The sequence below is a fragment of the Mytilus edulis genome, chromosome 1 (genome assembly GCF_963676685.1).
Source record: "Mytilus edulis chromosome 1, xbMytEdul2.2, whole genome shotgun sequence".
Taxonomy (NCBI): Eukaryota; Metazoa; Mollusca; class Bivalvia; order Mytilida; family Mytilidae; genus Mytilus; species Mytilus edulis.
In genome coordinates, this window is record NC_092344.1 from 23,061,702 (window position 1) to 23,080,969 (window position 19,268).

The 19,268-nt window shown below is 32.7% G+C and overlaps 1 protein-coding gene across 2 annotated transcripts in view; it reads right to left on the reverse strand.

Annotated features, from left to right (window-relative positions):
• LOC139527861 (gelsolin-like protein 2) overlaps positions 1-19,268 on the reverse strand; it is a 36,716-nt gene that overhangs the window by 5,946 nt on the left and 11,502 nt on the right. For both annotated transcript variants that reach the window (XM_071323540.1, XM_071323547.1), the window contains exons 4-12: positions 18,710-18,783; positions 11,682-11,756; positions 10,594-10,665; positions 8,894-9,021; positions 7,936-8,044; positions 7,342-7,452; positions 5,176-5,262; positions 1,518-1,685; positions 201-296 (exon numbers count right to left, since the gene is read on the reverse strand). In XM_071323540.1, coding sequence (XP_071179641.1) covers positions 201-296; positions 1,518-1,685; positions 5,176-5,262; positions 7,342-7,452; positions 7,936-8,044; positions 8,894-9,021; positions 10,594-10,665; positions 11,682-11,756; positions 18,710-18,783 — 920 coding nt within the window. The remainder of the gene's footprint in view (positions 1-200; positions 297-1,517; positions 1,686-5,175; positions 5,263-7,341; positions 7,453-7,935; positions 8,045-8,893; positions 9,022-10,593; positions 10,666-11,681; positions 11,757-18,709; positions 18,784-19,268) is intronic.

The following is a 19,268-nucleotide window of genomic DNA, read 5'->3' on the forward strand; positions in this document are numbered from 1 at the left end:
TTTCGACTAAAGTCGAAGGCTCGACAAAAAGGAATATCCAAAATGGAAAATACCATGGTATTTGAGGCAAATTCACCAGCAGTGCTGAAAAAAGGGCAAATTCTTTTGAAAGTAGAATGTGCAAAAAATACACTGGTTCTCAACCAATCAAAATGCAGCATTCTTACATAAGATGTAATTAAACAGGAAATTGTACTTACATGTGCGTAGGACATGGCGTTTTTACGTTCATTGACAGAGGTATCTTTTCCTACCCATACATGTAAAGATGTCTTTGAATCCAGTATAAAAACATCCTGAAAAATCAGTATTCACTTTTGTTTTAGTGTTATTAACAACAACAAAAATAATTTCAATCTGAATGATAAACCTAATTAGTCAATGATAACATTGTTGCAGAAGTACTTTGATTATATAAATAATTGATCAACATGTCCAACATTGTACATAAATCAGGCTGTTAGTTTTTTTGGTTTGAATTGTTTTACATTTTTTGTCATTTCAGGGCCTTTTATAGCCGACTCTGAGGTATGGATTTTTCTCATTGTTGAAGGTCTATATGTTGACCTATTGTTTTTTTTAAATTGAGAATGGAAATGGGAAATATATCAAAGAGACAACCACCCAACCAAAGAGCAGAAAACAGCCGAAGGCCACCAATGAGTCTTTAATGCAGCAAGAAAATCCAACACCAGGAGGTAGTCCTCAGTTGGCCCCTAAATAAAGATGTGTATTCAGTTCAGTGAAAATGGAGATTACACTAGATTCTGTCATAAATTAATCTTTGATAGAGGATTGTCTGATTGGCAATCATACCTAATCTTATTTTTATAACTTATTTAGCTGTTTATCAGTTTAAAGACACTTTTTTCCTTTTATTACATGCAAGCAGATTCCAGTTTATTTGAAGCAATGCAGTGAAAAGAAACGAAAAATTTGTAATGAAGCATTTATTTTTTTTACTTTATCAGTATTAATTTGATATTGAATGAAAATAACTTAGTAATATGGATTACGTAAAATTATTAGTTTTTTCAGATTAGAACACCCTCTACAATATCAATTACAAACATGGCAGAAAGTAAACAAACCACCTCATGAAATCGATTGTTTTCTCTAATTTCTTGCTTAATCGTACTCTATAGTCCGTACCCCTGTCTGGCAGGTTCAATTTTGGAGAATAAAACCGCAGACTATACAAGCCTTCATTCTGTATGCCATTTAGTCTCTGGTGGAGAGTTACCTTATTGGAATTCATACCACATCTTCTTATTTTAATAATCTTAATGCAATAGCAATAGCTAACATATTCATTTCTTCCACAGACCTGACTTGAGTCAATATGGAAATTATAACACTGTCATGCTTTGAGTTATCTTTATAAGTATAAATACTTGGACAAAACTAACTTTGCTGTCAAAGTCTGGACTTAACTTATGATATTCTCTATGAGGAATTACATATATTATTAAACAAACCTTATCTAGTTTTAACTTTATGCTGCCTAGAAAACTAACCTTACTATCCAGGTCAGCCTTGGACACTTGACCCTTCTTCGCCAGAGAAAATTTCATGCTTCCACTAGCATCAGATAACCTAAACAATTCCTTCTGGGAATCAGCTGCTTTATATTTCTTGGCTTCATCAGGAACATTTTCTTCATTCAAAGCTTTGTAAAATTCATGCTAAAATAAATATATATATGTAATATGATTACTTTTAAAAACTAATATTTGTTTTCTTTTGTTAACATTCCTTTACATAACATATTTTAAATGTCATGGTGGTCAGATTGTAAATTTACTAACACAAACATTCACATATATAAATATAGATTCTACCACTGAATTAAGTATGAGGAAATAATTATCTACTCGAGACAGTTTAAAAAAAAATATATGAATTTTCACTATCGAAAATGGAGAAATACTAAACAAGATTTGGTGGTAGAATCTGTTTCTCTTGTGATTCATAGACATCGTTTTGGATTTCAATGTGACATTTTTCGATGAACTACTACACATTTTTGTTAAGGAGCCAGCTGAAGCCTGTCTCCCAGTGTGGGATTTTCTTGCTTTGTCCATGACCCATTGGTGGCCTCAGGCTGTATAATGCTCTATGGTTGGGTTGTTGTCTCATTGACACATTCCCAATTTCTATTCTCACTTTTTAGAGAAGACAACTATGTATGAAATTCAGAAAAGAGCAAGAAAATTTGACTTTGTAATGGACTTTTAATTAATGGGGAACTCAGATCAAACTAGCCACACTGATAATTCAAATAATTAAACAACAGGTCAGGTATATGTATAATCTGTTATGTTTAAGTATCTATAAAATTACTTCTAATAGTAAACAGACCCCTAGTCAGTATCTGAGCAGCATTTTCCAAGCTATATATATATATAATTATATATATATATAATAACTTGAATATTATGGACAAAAATTTCAGATATGTACTTTTGAGGGCTGCGTATTCATTATTATTCAATTTCTCAATTCAGATTGAATTAAGAAAATACATTGTAATTTATGTAAAAACAGGACATATTTTGGAAACAATATATGAGAAAACTAGAAACAAGGCACAAAGTGGGATGAATAAGATGGAATAAATAGAACTCGAGGCTCTAAAGAGCCTGTGTCGCTCACCTTGGTCTATGTGAATATTAAACAAAGGACGCAGATGGATTCATGACAAAATTGTGTTTTGGTGATGGTGATGTGTTTGTACATCTTACTTTACTGAACATTCTTGCTGCTTACAATTATCTGTATCTATAATGAACTTGGCCCAGTTAAGTTTCAGTTGAAAATGTTAGTAAAAATTTACATATTTTATGAAAATTGTTAAAAATTGACTATAAAGGGCAATAACTCCCAAAAGGGTCAATTGACCATTTCAGTCATGTTGACTTATTTGTAAATCTTACTTTGCTGAACATTATTGCTGTTTACAGTTTATCTCTATAATAATATTCAAGATAATAACCAAAAACAGCAAAATTTCCTTCAAATTACCAATTCAGGGGCAGCAACCCGACAATGGGTTGTCCGATTCATCTGAAAATTTCAGGGCAGATAGATCTTGACCTGATAAACAATTTTACCCCGTGTCAGATTTCCTCTAAATGCTATGGTTTTTGAGTTATAAGCCAAAAACTGTATTTTACCCCTATGTTCTATTTTTAGCCATGGCGGCCATCTTGATTTGATGGCCGGGTCACCGGACACATTTTTTACACTAGATACACCAAAGATGATTGTGGCCAAGTTTGGATTAATTTGGCCCAGTAGTTTCAGAGGAGAAGATTTTAATAAAAGATTACTAAGATTTACGAAAAATGGTTAAAAATTGACTATAAAGGTCAATAACTCCTAAAGGGGTCATGTTGACTTATTTGTAGATCTTACTTTGCTGAACATTATTGCTGTTTACAGTTTATCTCTATCTATAATAATATTCAAGATAATAACCAAAAACAGCAAAAATTCCCTAAAATTACCAATTCAGGGGCAGCAACCCAACAACGGGTTGTCGGATTCATCTGAAAATTTGAGGGCAGATAGATCTTCACTTGATAAACAATTTTACCCCATGTCAGATTTCCTCTAAATGCTTTGGTTTTTGAGTTATAAGCCAAAAACTGTATTTTACCCCTATGTTCTATTTTTAGCCATGGCGGCCATCTTGGTTGGTTGGAACGGGTCACGCCACACATTTTTTAAACTAGATACCCCAATGATGATTGTGGCCAAGTTTGGTTTAATTTGGCCCAGTAGTTTCAGAGGAGAAGATTTTTGTAAAAGTTAACGACGGACGACGACGCGACGACAGACGGCGGACGCCAAGTGATGGGAAAAGCTCACTTGGCCCTTTGGGCCAGGTGAGATAAAAATCACTTATAGTATAAATATGGCAAAAAATATAAAAACAGGGTTCATGCAGAATATATAACAATCAAATTTGAAAGTATCTATCATTTTGTGTACAAAAATAAAGGTTTTATTGTCTTTGTAAACAAGCATCAGTCCAAACTAAATTTCCAGTGATAATGGAACTTTGCATTCAATTCTTAACAAAAGTTTTAAAATTATGCATGATTTAAAGAGGTACATGTGGGTTGGTTGTGTCAAACAATAATTTTTTTTTTGGAATAGACACATAAACACACAAGGCTGCAAACACTTACCCAATGTTTTGCCTACATACATATATATCAAAGTTTAGAAATAACCATTCTCTTATCACATGGATTGTATTACATTAATCATGTTGATTTTTACACTGCTTTATAACATCTATTATAATTTCTGTGTGGTAAGGGGTATATTTTAATTATTAATTCATTATTATATCAGATAATTAATGTATTTTTCTTGAGATGGGTAGCAACTTCGTGGTGTAGTGGTTATGAGAGCCGTGGTGTAGTGGTTAGTGCATCGGACTACTTACACAAAGGTTCATGGTTCGATTCCCGTCTGGGATGAAAATTTCAGGAACTGAATTTTCGGCTCTCCCTTGACACCATTTGCGAGTATGGTCTCGAGGAAACAATGATAGTCCGTCGGAAGGGGACGATAACTGGCTGACCCGTGTTAAGAGAGAGCCATATCTCTTGCACGTTAAAGACACCCTTGTAGATTTCGAAAAAGAGCAGGCTAATGCTGCTACAAGGCAGCACTCGCACCCGCAAAGTGGAAAGGGATTAATATAAGTTGCAAAACTTGTTTCCCAATCCACTATAAATAAATATGTTTAAACTAAACTTCTTTCTTTTATTGTGAGGGCACTATGCTACTTTCACATGAAGTATAAATATTATAAATAAATAAACCTGTTATCTAATTCCTGTCTATAATACAGTGTCAGGAAGTTGACATGAGTTTATATTGTACTTGATTAACTGAGAAAACCTGACAAAATTGAGTGCAATATTTTTTAATAAGTACTTTATACAAACAAGATTCAGTTGAAACTGAATAAGTAAAAAATAAAATAAAACATTTTTCAACTAAAAATTCAAAACATCTGTTTTTTTTTAACCACTTTTAACACTAAAATCTAACTGAAAACATTTTCTATATATTTTTTTATTTTTTATTGAATAATTTCAGGAATTGCTTTAAAACACATAAATGGTGAACATAATTATCTATAAATAAACTCACATCTTTATCAGTACTGCCCTCATCTAGAACTTCACTTGAAGCTTTACCATTTCTTTCATCTTTCAGTTTAATACAATACTGCATGGCCTGAAAAATAGTACCAAAGCTAATAAGACCCTGTACATATTACCTAGTAACAACCAGGTGTATTTGCCATTCTCTCTATTTAAGCTTATTATATGACTGCGCATGTAAAGATTTTATCTATTTTATATATTTAACATATTCCTTAAAGCTCCTACCAAATTTTCTAATAAAATGATGTAGAAATGGATGGGACTGTTAATTATGTTTAGTAGCATTAAACTTACAAAGTTTTCTAAACCAGATAAATAATATTAAATGTCTCTTCAATGATTCTTGAGGCCAAAATATTTGAAAAATCAAAAGCTTATTAAAAAGAGTTATCATAAAAATTCAAGAAGGAACAAAAAGTATAAAAAAGATAGCATGCCTGTTATCGTCCAATTAAATGTTGTATTGTGAGCCAATTACTCATCTGTCAAATTGGCTATTTATAACATATGTTGTGTTTTAAAGCAATGTATTTCATCAATTAAATTTCCAATGATTTTATTTATTAACTGCTGTTAACTGAACAACTTAATCCAGGCAACTGAAAAACATAGGTCATGCAATATTTTTATGCCCCTTCTAGCTGAATAATGTTTTCCCGTCTGTATGTCCATCAGAATGTCCCTTGTCAGGTTAAAGTTTTTGTTTAAGGTAGTTTTTGATGAAGTAAGTCCAATCAACCAGAAACTTAGTACACATGTTCCTTATGATATGATCTTTATCATTTTAATGCCAAATTAGAATTTTGACCCCAATTTTACGATCCACTGAACATAGAAATGATAGTGCAAGTGTGGCATCTGTGTACTATTGTCACATTCTTGTTGTTATATTTTTAACTATTGATACGTCATCAGACTCTCAAACATACTTTTCAGTGTACAACAAAATATATGGGTGTGTGTCAAATAAGTTTCTAAATACTGGATATAGACATTTATTATTGCTATTGAGTAAAAAATAAACCTAAAAAAAAATCAATCACCTGTAGGGACCTAAAAAGAAAGTTCTGTAATATCAGTGGCGTAGCTTGAATGTATGCTCAGATGCTCAAGCATCCACATCATTTTGACAGGAAAAAAAATATAAATAAAGATATGTTCGCAGCAGTTAAACTCAAAGGAATCCGTATGTAACAAGGGTTAGGATATGAGGATAACATCCAATTATTTCCAATGAAGTATGCGTGGTCTTTTATTAAGGATAATTAAGTTCATGTAATAAAACAAGATGGATAAATCGCAGAAAAGTGTCCTCGATTTTTTTTCGTAAAAAGATTACGTCGTCGGCTACGGCAAGTGCAGAGGACGATGGACAGATCCTCGGACATGTTTCATCTGAAATTGAGCCTAGCAGAGCGAAGGCTTCTACAACTGACTAACAACATAACTGACAACTAAACCACCATATCCTAATATCCTTTCCTGTGATATGAAAGACGATGTGAAAAAAAACTAATCTATAATAGAGTGTGATCATTCCTAGGCTTATCAGTAAATTCCAGTTTCTATCTAGGTCCACATATTAATTTTATTTTCAATAAAAGAACAAAGTTCCTATGTCTTCTGCATTGCACATATTTTATGTAACCAAGGAACAAGGGCAATAACTAATAAAAAATAATGTTTTTCCTTTTCCTTTTATTTTTAATGGAGAAATTCGATGATGTCCCCTGCAACGCATTAATGGGATCACTTCAGTTCCTATAATCCGAAGTGCCGCTGTGATAGGGCCGTTTTTTGAGAAAGGCTAGGAAAGGGGATCACTTCAGTTCCTTTATACAGAAGTGCCGCTGTGATGGGGCCGTTTATGAGATGTCAAATATAAGATTGGTGGGAAACTTTTACATAAAATAAATAAATTATGAATTACATTCAATTTCCAGAATTTCGAGAAAACATTAAAATTTTGTTTGAAATATAATTATATGAATTGGTGGGAATTTTGAAATTAAACAAAAATCTAATCAGTGTCTGATTCTAGGGGAGTACATGTGCTTACAGGAACAATGTCTGAAAAAAATATAATTCCACATCATTTCAACCCTGGCTACGCCACTGAATATGGTAAATAAAATGTTTGTATACCAACCTTCATTCTCTCATCTTTGTTAGAACCAGAACCATTCCACTGATATATTTGTAGACCTAAATCTAGAATATACACATCACCAGAATCAAGTAAGTCTTTGTTTCTTGGTACCTTTAAAGATTATAATATATACAATTAATCTATGTCTTAGACAGAGGTCATGTAGTAAGCATGAAATACTGTACAATTCTTACTTGATTTGTTAATTTACCAATACTTAAATGAGAATATATATATATGCAAGGGTGAAGGTTGGTACCTATTTAAACAATTAACCCGCTTCATTTATTTGCACCTGTTCTAAGACAGAAACCTGATGGTGTTGTTTGTTAATGTGGTTCATAAGTGTTTCTCGTTTCTAGTTTTTATATGTTTACACCGTTGGTTTTCCTGTTTGAATTATTATAAACTAGTAATTTTTGGGGTCCTTTAATAGCTTGCTGTTCAGTGTGAGCTAAGGCTCTGTATTGAAGACTACTTTAACCTATAATGGTTTTTCTTTTACAAATTGTGACTTGGATGGAGAGTTGTCTCATTGGCAATCATATCATATCTTCTTACATCTATATATATGAAATGAGAACTCATACAAACCTCTCTAACTTCCACATGTTTCCTGGTTCCACAAAAATGGAACAGTCTAGGTGTATACTCCTCAGGTTTGACATGTCTAAATCCAGTATCCGCTCCTCCTTTAAGAATTCTGAAAATCAATTTACATATTTCTTTTTTAATGGCATCAATGTTCTTTTTTGCATCACATATCATACTTGTGCATATTGTGCCATAACAAGTAAGATGATATGACCACATGGGCACAAGGTCATATGACATGTGGACCTTTCATGTAATGTTCTTTAGACCTTATCCTGAAACTTAACAAGACCAATGGAACAGGTAAATAAGACCAATGTTTAAAACAGGAATTTGAAAACATATATCATCATAAAAAACTTTTGTGTACTTAGTTGAAAGTGTGATTAAGATAAACATGTGTTAACAAATTTTGATTTTTTTTTATGCCAGGAAACTATTTCAGAAATGTCTGCAGCAATGACACGTATCTGAATTTTTTCACACAAATTTCTGACATTTTGAGATGAATTTAAAGTTATGATCCTTTTTTTAAAAATGTCCCAATTATTTATAATAGATTTACTGCATCAAAAAACTAATATTGATGGTTTATCCATTTTTACTTCATGATGCTTCTTCTAGCACCATTTATGGAATGCAAGTTTAAAGTTAAAATAATTTTTGATGACTTAAAACTGTAAATTTTCATGAATCGTATGGAATACTGGAACTTTCAATCTAATACTAAATTAAAAGTGATTTCAGATTAATTTACGGGATTTGAACAGTATTTCTGCAGGTTAAACCAGCTAATTTTGAAAGCCCATGTTTTTTATGAATTAAGATTAAACAATTCATGGTATCCTAATATACCTGTAAATACTTTATACAATGAAAAAAAAAAATCAAAACTGAACCACCTTTCTAGAAAGTCTTAGTTTGCCAAGAAATCAAACCATCGTCTTCGACAACTTACGTGATATTATCAAAATAGGATTTAAAGAGTTCTGATTCATGTCCCTGGACTTCACGATGCTGGATTGGTGCATCATTAAGGAATGTGTCCAATTCTACAGTCTTGTAAGCTGCTGTTCCATACTCATCCTACAAAGTGAGGGAAAACAACATGACAAATTGTTATAGCCTAGCAAATCTATTTCAATACTCATGATATACGATGCATTGTCAAGGAAAAAGATTTATGAGGTTACTGTCTCATTGGCATATGCCCGGATTTCATTAAAATGAGTCTGAAATAGAAGAAACTAGTGTCTAGCATACAAAATTTTATTCCTGGTATCTATGACGAGTTTATTTACAACCAATGAATAGATGCCTCTTCTGATAGAGGTTTCATCCCTGAGGGTATCACCAGCCAAGTAGTGGACACTTCTGTGATGACATGAACTGTATATCATTGATATTGTCATATTAAATTATCATGATTATAAATGAACTGCTATCAAGAATAGATTACTTATGCTGTAGTTCATGTATTTGGAAAAACCTTTTGGAAATTTTGAGTCCTCAATGCTGTTTGAGTTGATTTTAGAATATTATACCTATGTACTGTATTGACCAATCCAAAAGTGATTTGAGAATATTATAGTATAATATTCTCAAATCACTTTTGGATTGGTCAATACAGTACACAGGTATTATATTCTCAAATCACTTTTGGATTGGTCAATACAGTACACAGGTATTATATTCTCAAATCACTTTTGGATTGGTCAATACAGTACACAGGTATAATATTCTCAAATCACTTTTGGATTGGTCAATACAGTACACAGGTATAATATTCTCAAATCACTTTTGGATTGGTTATACCTGTGTACTGTATTGACCAATCCAAAATTGATTTGAGAATATTATACCTGTGTACTGTATTGACCAATCCAAAAGTGATTTGAGAATATAATACCTGTGTACTGTATTGACCAATCCAAAAGTGATTTGAGAACATACCTGTGTACTGTATTGACCAATCAAAAAGTGATTTGAGAATATTATACCTGTGTACTGTATTGACCAATCCAAAATTGATTTGAGAATATTATACCTGTGTACTGTATTGACCAATCCAAAATTGATTTGAGAATATTATACCTGTGTACTGTATTGACCAATCCAAAAGTGATTTGAGAATATAATACCTGTGTACTGTATTGACCAATCCAAAAGTGATTTGAGAATATTATACCTGTGTACTGTATTGACCAATCCAAAAGTGATTTGAGAATATTATACCTGTGTACTGTATTGACCAATCCAAAAGTGATTTGAGAATATAATACCTGTGTACTGTATTGACCAATCCAAAAGTGATTTGAGAATATAATACCTGTGTACTGTATTGACCAATCCAAAAGTGATTTGAGAATATTATACCTGTGTACTGTATTGACCAATCCAAAAGTGATTTGAGAATATTATACCTGTGTACTGTATTGACCAATTCAAAAGTGATTTGAGAATATTATACCTGTGTACTGTATTGACCAATCCAAAAGTGATTTGAGAATATTATACCTGTGTACTGTATTGACCAATCCAAAAGTGATTTGAGAATATAATACCTGTGTACAGTATTGACCAATCCAAAAGTGATTTGAGAATATAATACCTGTGTACTGTATTGACCAATCCAAAAGTGATTTGAGAATATTATACCTGTGTACTGTATTGACCAATCCAAAAGTGAACATCAAAACATAGTTCTTCTCCATCTTCTTCTTTGTAGGTCTGTTAAAATAATAAGGTATTGTTAACTAGGTACACATCTATCATTCAATCTTAGAAGGTCAAATGAGAGGTCAAACCTAACACCAATTTCTTATTGAACTTGTTTATTATGAATATAACTTTTTAGTCCTGATAATCACTCCTTTCTAGAACATAAGTCGAAGAGTCGGAAGAGAACAAGACAAAAATTATTATCATACTACATTTGTTATAAACTAGTCAAATTGATGCCCCGAATTCAACTCTGAAGTAACTGTGTTATAACAAAGTTAATGTGAGACTCCTTTGAGATTTATTGTCTCTAAGTGACACAAATGATGCCCCCTAAGATTTATTTTAAAATACCTGATACAATATATATCATGATACAAAAATGATACATAACAATGATTATCCTTAAGGAAATTAACACTTAACCCATTTAACATGTTAAACAGAAGTCATTTTAATACAGTATACAAGTACCTTTAAAATGAAATATGGTCATTATTAGTCATAGGGTATTAAATCTTATTGATGATCTTGGTAAAGAGAACCAGAGAAATAAGACCTTAATAAAATACAAATATTCCATATACTTGTATCAGGTAAATAGAATTTGTTAAATTCATGAAAATAAGTTTCAATAAAAATCTCAATCAATGAGAATATGAACCCTACAAATTAAATGAATCCAGAGTACTTGTCAAAATTCACAAATCAAGCCTTAATGTTGAACTAACATATCTGATTGTTCCTCCAATTCAATTCCTTTACAATGAAATCTGATGAAGTGATTTGAAAATTTTATTTGAATTCATCAATCTCCCCCACATTTGCATTTTAATTATGTAGTAAATATATTTTTATTCATTTCACAGAGTACAACCTGACATATTTTCATGCTTTCTATGTGTTTTTTTATGTAAAATGCTAAATCTGTAATCATTCCAAAGAATTTTAATTTTAATATAGTAGCACTTATACCAGAAAAATAACATCCTATAAATATTACTGAAGTTTTAAGTACATCTTACATTTAATATGATATACGAGTCCCCATTGTAAAACTTGCCATACTCTTCTCTTGGCCAGTCTTCAACTTTGAATTTCTACAATAAAAATATCAAAATTTCAAATCTGTTTTTATTATACATATATATCATGTATATATAAGCGCCTAAAAAGTGTACAAAACATGACCAATATCAAAATAAACTGTTATTACAGAGATATGTCTTGCTTTTTTGTTATTTTGATTATGCAAATGTTGAAATTAAATTGGCAATACTTAAAACAAGTTAGGCTAATATTCAAAGTCAATGAACCATGACTGAGGTACATGGCTAAACTATATCCATGTAAATGAGATGTACCAATGCTAAAAATACAACTGCATACCAAATTTCATTGACTTATTATAAGTTATTCCCTTTAAACAGACCACAACAAAAATAATAACTTGTAAACAGAGTTTTGTAAAAGTTTCAAAGTCAATGGACCATGAAGAGGGGGGTCGAGCTTCATAATCTCCATGGAAACAAAACTAACAAATGCCAATTAATTTGCATACCAAATATCATTGACTTGACATAAGCAGTTTATCTTAAACTGATCTAATCACAAACTAATACATGTAAACTAAGCAAAAGTTTAAAGTTGATAGACCATGACAGGGTTAAATATTATCCATTGAAATAAGATGTGCTAATGCTTGTACAACTGAATAACAATTAACATTGGCCTTCCACTTATGGTTCCCTTGAACTGACCTAATCACAAACTAATACATACAAGAGTGCACACACTGAAATGTCTCGCCTTCTTTACTAATCATTGATTTTATGTTGATAGTCCTAAGTATAAAGCTTGATTACAACTGTCACATAAACTTAACATTAACCAAGATAGCTAAACAAAGACCAATGAACCATGAAAAGTAGGTCAAGGTCAGATGAACCATGCCAGGCAGACATGTACAGCTAACAAAGCTTCCATACAACAAATATAGTTGACCTATTACTTAGTTTAAGAAAAATAGACCAAAACACAAAAACTTAACACTGTGCAATGAACCGTGCAATTGAGGTCATGGTCAAATAAAACCTGCGGGACTGACATATAGATCATAATATATTTCCATACATCAAATATAGTTGACCTTTGGCATATAATATTAGATAAAAAGACCAAAACTTAAAAACTTAACTTTGAAAATGAGGTCAAGGTCAGATGACACCTGCCCGCTAGACATGTACACCTTACAACCATTCCATACAACAAATATAGTAGAACTATTGCATAAAGTATGAGAAAAACAGACCAAAACACAAAAATTTAACTATAACCACTGAACCATGAAAATGAGGTCAAGGTCAGATGACACCTGCCAGTTGGACATGTACACCTTCCAGTCCTTCCATACACCAAATATACTAGCCCTATAACTTATAGTATATGAGATATGGACTTGACCACCAAAACTTAACCTTGTTTACTGATCCATGAAATGAGGTCGAGTTCAAGTGAAAACTGTCTGACGGGCATGAAGACCTTGCAAGGTACGCACATACCAAATATAGTTATCCTATTACTTATAATAAGAGAGAATTCAACATTACAAAAATTTTGAACTTTTTTTTCAAGTGGTCACTGAACCATGAAAATGAGGTCAAGGACATTGGACATGTGACTGACGGAAACTTCGTAACATGAGGCATCTATATACAAAGTATGAAGCATCCAGGTCTTTCACCTTCTAAAATATAAACCTTTTAAGAAGTTAGCTAACGCCGCCGCCGCCACCGCCGTAGCCGGATCACTAACCCTATGTCGAGCTTTCTGCCACAAAAGTTGCAGGCTCGACAATAAAATAAGCAAAGGTTTCAAAGTCAATAGACCATGACTGAGGGGGAAGAGCCAAATAATTCCCATGAGGAAGGTGTCCATTTCAAACTTTTTTAAACAAACTTTCTCAGTCATAGCAAAACAATTTAAATATCATCCAAAATTAGGCAATATTATTTTGAGCTTAAATAACAACCTTGAAATTCAAAAATGTCACCTTGGTTGATTTGCATATTAAACAAAGGACACAGATGGATTCATGACAAAATTATGTTTTGGTGATGGTGATGTGTTTGTAGATCTTACTTTACTAAACAATCTTGATGCTTACAATAATCTCTATCTATAATGAAATTGGCCCAGAAGTGACAGTGGAAAATATTTTGTAAAAATTTACAAAAATTCAAAAAATTTATGAAAATTGTTAAAAATTGACTATAAAGGGCAATAACTCCTTAAGGGGTCAATTGACCACTTTGGTCATGTTGACTTATTTGTAGCTCTTACTTTGCTGTACAGTATTGCTGTTTACACTTTATCTCTATCTATAACAATATTCAAGATAATAATCAAAAGCTGCAAAATCTTACTTAAAATTACAAATTCAGGGGCAGCAACCCAACAACAAGTTGTCTGATCGGTCTGAAAATTACAAAGCATATAGATCTTGACCTAATTAACAATTTTATCCACAGCAGGTTCTTTAAGTTCTTTGGTTTCAGAGATATGAGCCAAAAACTGCATTTTACCCTATGTACTATTTTTTAGCCATGTCGGCCATCTTGGTTCATGGGAGGGGTCTTTGGACACATTTTTGAAACTAGATACCCTAATGATGATTGTGGACAAGTTTTGTTAAATTTGTCTTAGTAGTTTCAGAGGATAATATTTTGATAAAAGTTAACAAAAATTTACAAAAAATTGTTAAAAATTGACTATAAAGTGCAATGACTCCTATAAAGGGGTTAACTAACCATTTTGGTCATGTTGACTTATTTATAGATCTTACTTTGCAGAACATTATTGCTGTTTACAGTGTACCTCTATCTATAATAATATACAAGAAAATGACCAAAAACGACAAAATTTCCTTAAAATTACCAATTTAGGGGTTGCAACCCAAAACAAGAGGCTCTCAAGAGCCTGAATCGCTCACCTTAATTCTTTTGGTTAAATCTCTCATCAATGATTATTTTGGCTTTTCAATTTATTTAAATGTTTTTTGGATCGTCCTATTTTCTTCAAAAGCCAAAAAAAATAATCATTTTCTCCTATGTTCTATTTTAGCCATAGGAGCTATGTTTCTTGACATACAAGGAAATAAAATATAAAATTTATACTAGATACTCTGAAACTCATTTAGCCTTAGTTTGGCTGAAATTGATACAGCAGTTTCAAAGGAAAAGATTTTTTAAAGTAAGTCAACATGATGAACAAATTGTGAAAAAAGTCTTTAAAGGTCAATAACTCCTTAAGTGGTCAATTGACAATTTTGGTCAAATAGACTTAATTGAAGATCTTACTTTGCTGAACATTATTGCTGTTTACAGTTTATTTCTATCTATAATTATATTCAAGATAATAAACAAAAACAGCAAAATTTCCTTAAAATTATCAATTCAGGGGCAGCAACCCAACAACAGGTTGTCTGATTCATCTGAAAATTTCAGGGTAGATAGATCTTGACCTGATAAACAATATTACCCACGTCAGATTTGCTCTAAATGCTTTGGTTTTTGAGTTATAAGCCAAAAACTGCATTTGACCCCTATGTTCTATTTTTAGCAATGGCGACCATGTTTGTTGATAGATCATAACTTTGGATACAATTTACAAACTAGATACCCTAAGGAACATTCAATTAAAGTTTGGAAGTATTTGGCCCAGTAGTTTCAGAGGAGAAGATTTTTGTAAAAGATTACTAAGATTTACGAAAAATGGTTAAAAATTGACTATAAAGGGCAATAACTCCTAAAGGGGTCAACTGACCATTTCTGTCATGTTGACTTATTTGTAAATCTTACTTTGCTGAACATTATTCCTGTTTACAGTTTATCTCTATCAATAATAATATTCAAGATAATAACCAAAAACAGCAAAATTTCCTTAAAATTACCAATTCAGGGGCAGCAACCCAACAACGGGTTGTCTGATTCATCTGAAAATTTCAGGGCAGATAGATCTTGACCTGATCAACAATATAACCGACGTCAGATTTGCTCTAAATGCTTTGGTTTTTGAGTTATAAGCCAAAAACTGCATTTGACCCCTATATGTTCTATTTTTAGCAATGGCGACCATGTTTGTTGATAGATCATAACTTCGGATACAATTTACAAACTACATACCCTAAGGAACATTCAGTTAAAGTTTGGAAGTATATGGCCCAGTAGTTTCAGAGGAGAAGATTTTTGTAAAAGATTACTAAGATTTACGAAAAATGGTTAAAAATTGACTATAAAGGGCAATAACTCCTAAAGGGGTCAACTGACCATTTCTGTCATGTTGACTTATTTGCAAATCTTACTTTGCTGAACATTATTCCTGTTTACAGTTTATCTCTATCTATAATAATATTCAAGATAATAACCAAAAACAGCAAAATTTCCTTAAAATTACCAATTCAGGGGCAGCAACCCAACAACGGGTTGTCTGATTCATCTGAAAATTTCAGGGCAGATAGATTTTGACCTGATAAACAATATTACCCCATGTCAGATTTGCTCTAAATGCTTTGGTTTTTGAGTTATAAGCCAAAAACTGCATTTGACCCCTATGTTCTATTTTTAGCAATGGCGACCATGTTTGTTGATAGATCATAACTTCGGATACAATTTACAAACTAGATACCCTAAGGAACATTCAATTAAAGTTTGGAAGTATTTGGCCCAGTAGTTTCAGAGGAGAAGATTTTTGTAAAAGATTACTAAGATTTACGAAAAATGGTTAAAAATTGACTATAAAGGGCAATAACTCCTAAAGGGGTCAACTGACCATTTCTGTCATGTTGACTTATTTGCAAATCTTACTTTGCTGAACATTATTCCTGTTTACAGTTTATCTCTATCTATAATAATATTCAAGATAATAACCAAAAACAGCAAAATTTCCTTAAAATTACCAATTCAGGGGCAGCAACCCAACAACGGGTTGTCTGATTCATCTGAAAATTTCAGGGCAGATAGATTTTGACCTGATAAACAATATTACCCCACGTCAGATTTGCTCTAAATGCTTTGGTTTTTGAGTTATAAGCCAAAAACTGCATTTGACCCCTATGTTCTATTTTTAGCAATGGCGACCATGTTTGTTGATAGATCAAAACTTCGGATACAATTTATAAATTAGATACCCTAAGGAACATTCAGTTAAAGTTTGAAAGTATTTGGCCCAGTAGTTTCAGAGGAGAAGATTCTTGAAATAGTTTACGACGACAGACGACGACAGACGACAGACGACGGACGACGACGGACGCCAAGTGATGGCATAAGCTCACTTGTCCCTTCGGGACAGGTGAGCTAAAAAGGGGTTCTCCGATTCATCTGAAAATTTCAGGGCAGATAGAAATTGACCTGATAAACAAATTTTCTCCATGTCAGGTTTGCTCTAAATGCTTTGGTTTCAGAGATATGAGCCAAAATCTACATTTTACCCCATGTTTTATTTTTAGCCCTGGCGGCCATCTTGGTTGGTTGGCTGGGCCACCGGGACACATTTTTTAAACAAGATACCCAAATGATGATTGTGACCAAGTTTGGTTTAATTTGGCCCAGTAGGAGAAGATTTTTGTAAAAGTTAACGACGGATGACAGACAGACGCCGGACACCAAGTGATGAGAATAGCTCAATTGGCCCTTTCAGGCCAGGTGAGCTAAAAAAAAAGTGTATATATGATTAAAGGGAGGTGAAAACTACAGCAGATAGTTGGTCTTCAATTACACATAACATACACAAAATAGACATCTTCTCAGTCTTATTTTTAATTTGTTTCATGTCAAGGTCTTGGATGGTTTTCTTTACATTTGCCTGAAGTAGATATATTGTTTGTTTGTCCTAATCACCATTAATTACAATGTCTAGTCATAGGATATGTGTAATACAGATCAGAAGTCACATAAAGGTTAACACCTACGTAAACACTTGTACTTACAACTACTTAATGTACATAATTACTGATCATACAATATCAATAATGTCATGAATTTATCATTATCTAAGTGTGTTACTGATCTATGCAATCAAAATAATAATCACCGTTCCAATGCAAACTTTCAATTCTTGCTAAGTTTTGTATGACTTCATTTCACTATATCAATTCTCTTTGTCTATTGTACAACACATATGACAGTAAAAGAAGAGAAGAGGGACGAAAGATACCATAGGGACAGTCAAACTCATAAATCCAAAACAAACTGACAACGCAATGGCTAAAAATGAAAAAGACAAACAGAAAAACAAGAGTACACATGACACAACATAGAAAACTAAAGAATAAACAACACGAACCCCACCAAAAACTAGGGGTGATCTCAGGTGCTCCGGAAGGGTAAGCAGATCCATCTCTGAGGAAGGCGACATTCCAATTTCAATGAATTTAAAGCCATTCTCTTTAAATTTGTATTCAAATTTCAAGGTACCTGTATGAGTCTATATGGAGGAAGAAGAATACATCCAGATACATGTAGGTAATTTATGTTTGTGGCCACTCCTGAACTGTATTCCAAGCTTGCTGCCAGACTCTTGAACTTACCACAATTCTCCAGATCTGTATTCAAAGCTTGCTGCCAGACTCCTGAACTTACCACAATTCTCCAGTTCTGTATTCCAAGCTTGCTGCCAGACTCCTGAACTTACCACAATTCTCCAGTTCTGTATTCAAAGCTTGCTGCCAGACTCCTGAACTTACCACAATTCTCCAGTTCTGTATTCAAAGCTTGCTGCCAGACTCCTGAACTTACCACAATTCTCCAGATCTGTTTTCCAAGCAAGCTGCCAGACTCCTGAACTTACCACAATTCTCCAGTTCTGTATTCAAAGCTTGCTGCCAGACTCCTGAACTTACCACAATTCTCCAGATCTGTATTCCAAGTAAGCTGCGAGACTCCTGAACTTACCACAATTCTCCAGTTCTGTATTCCAAGCTTGCTGCCAGACTCCTGAACTTACCACAATTCTCCAGATATGTATTCCAAGCTTGCTGCCAGACTCCTGAACTTACCACAATTCTCCAGATCTGTATTCCAAGCTTCCTGCCAGCATTCTTCCAAGCTTTCTCAGTAGCAGCAGACTCCTCTATCAAAACAAATGTTGGTTTTAATGCAAAAAATAAGGGTGAGTGTTTTAAAGAGAAAAAAACTCATAAGAAGTGTGCTTGTAACTATATGACTATCTAGATTCAATAGTTTATTTTAGTCTCACCTCATATTCAAGTATAAACACAATATAATATTAAGTACACAATATAAAAATTTAGAATGCATGTTTCATTCTTAAAAGAACTACAAGTGACTGTTATATACAATTATAAAACATTACAATTGTAACATCATTGACATAGTTTTATTATTTAAACAAAACATAAAAGTGCAATATCTATCTGTTAAAATTTGCTTAAAAGGCTGAAATCTATAATACTAAAATTACGAGGTCCAATTTGTCAGCCGTCATCACGTAAAAACGACGAATCACAGAATTCAACTTTATATATAACTAATATAGTACAAAGGTGTAGATTAAAAATTACACCACTCCAGGCCCTTTTGTTTTCCACGTAATTA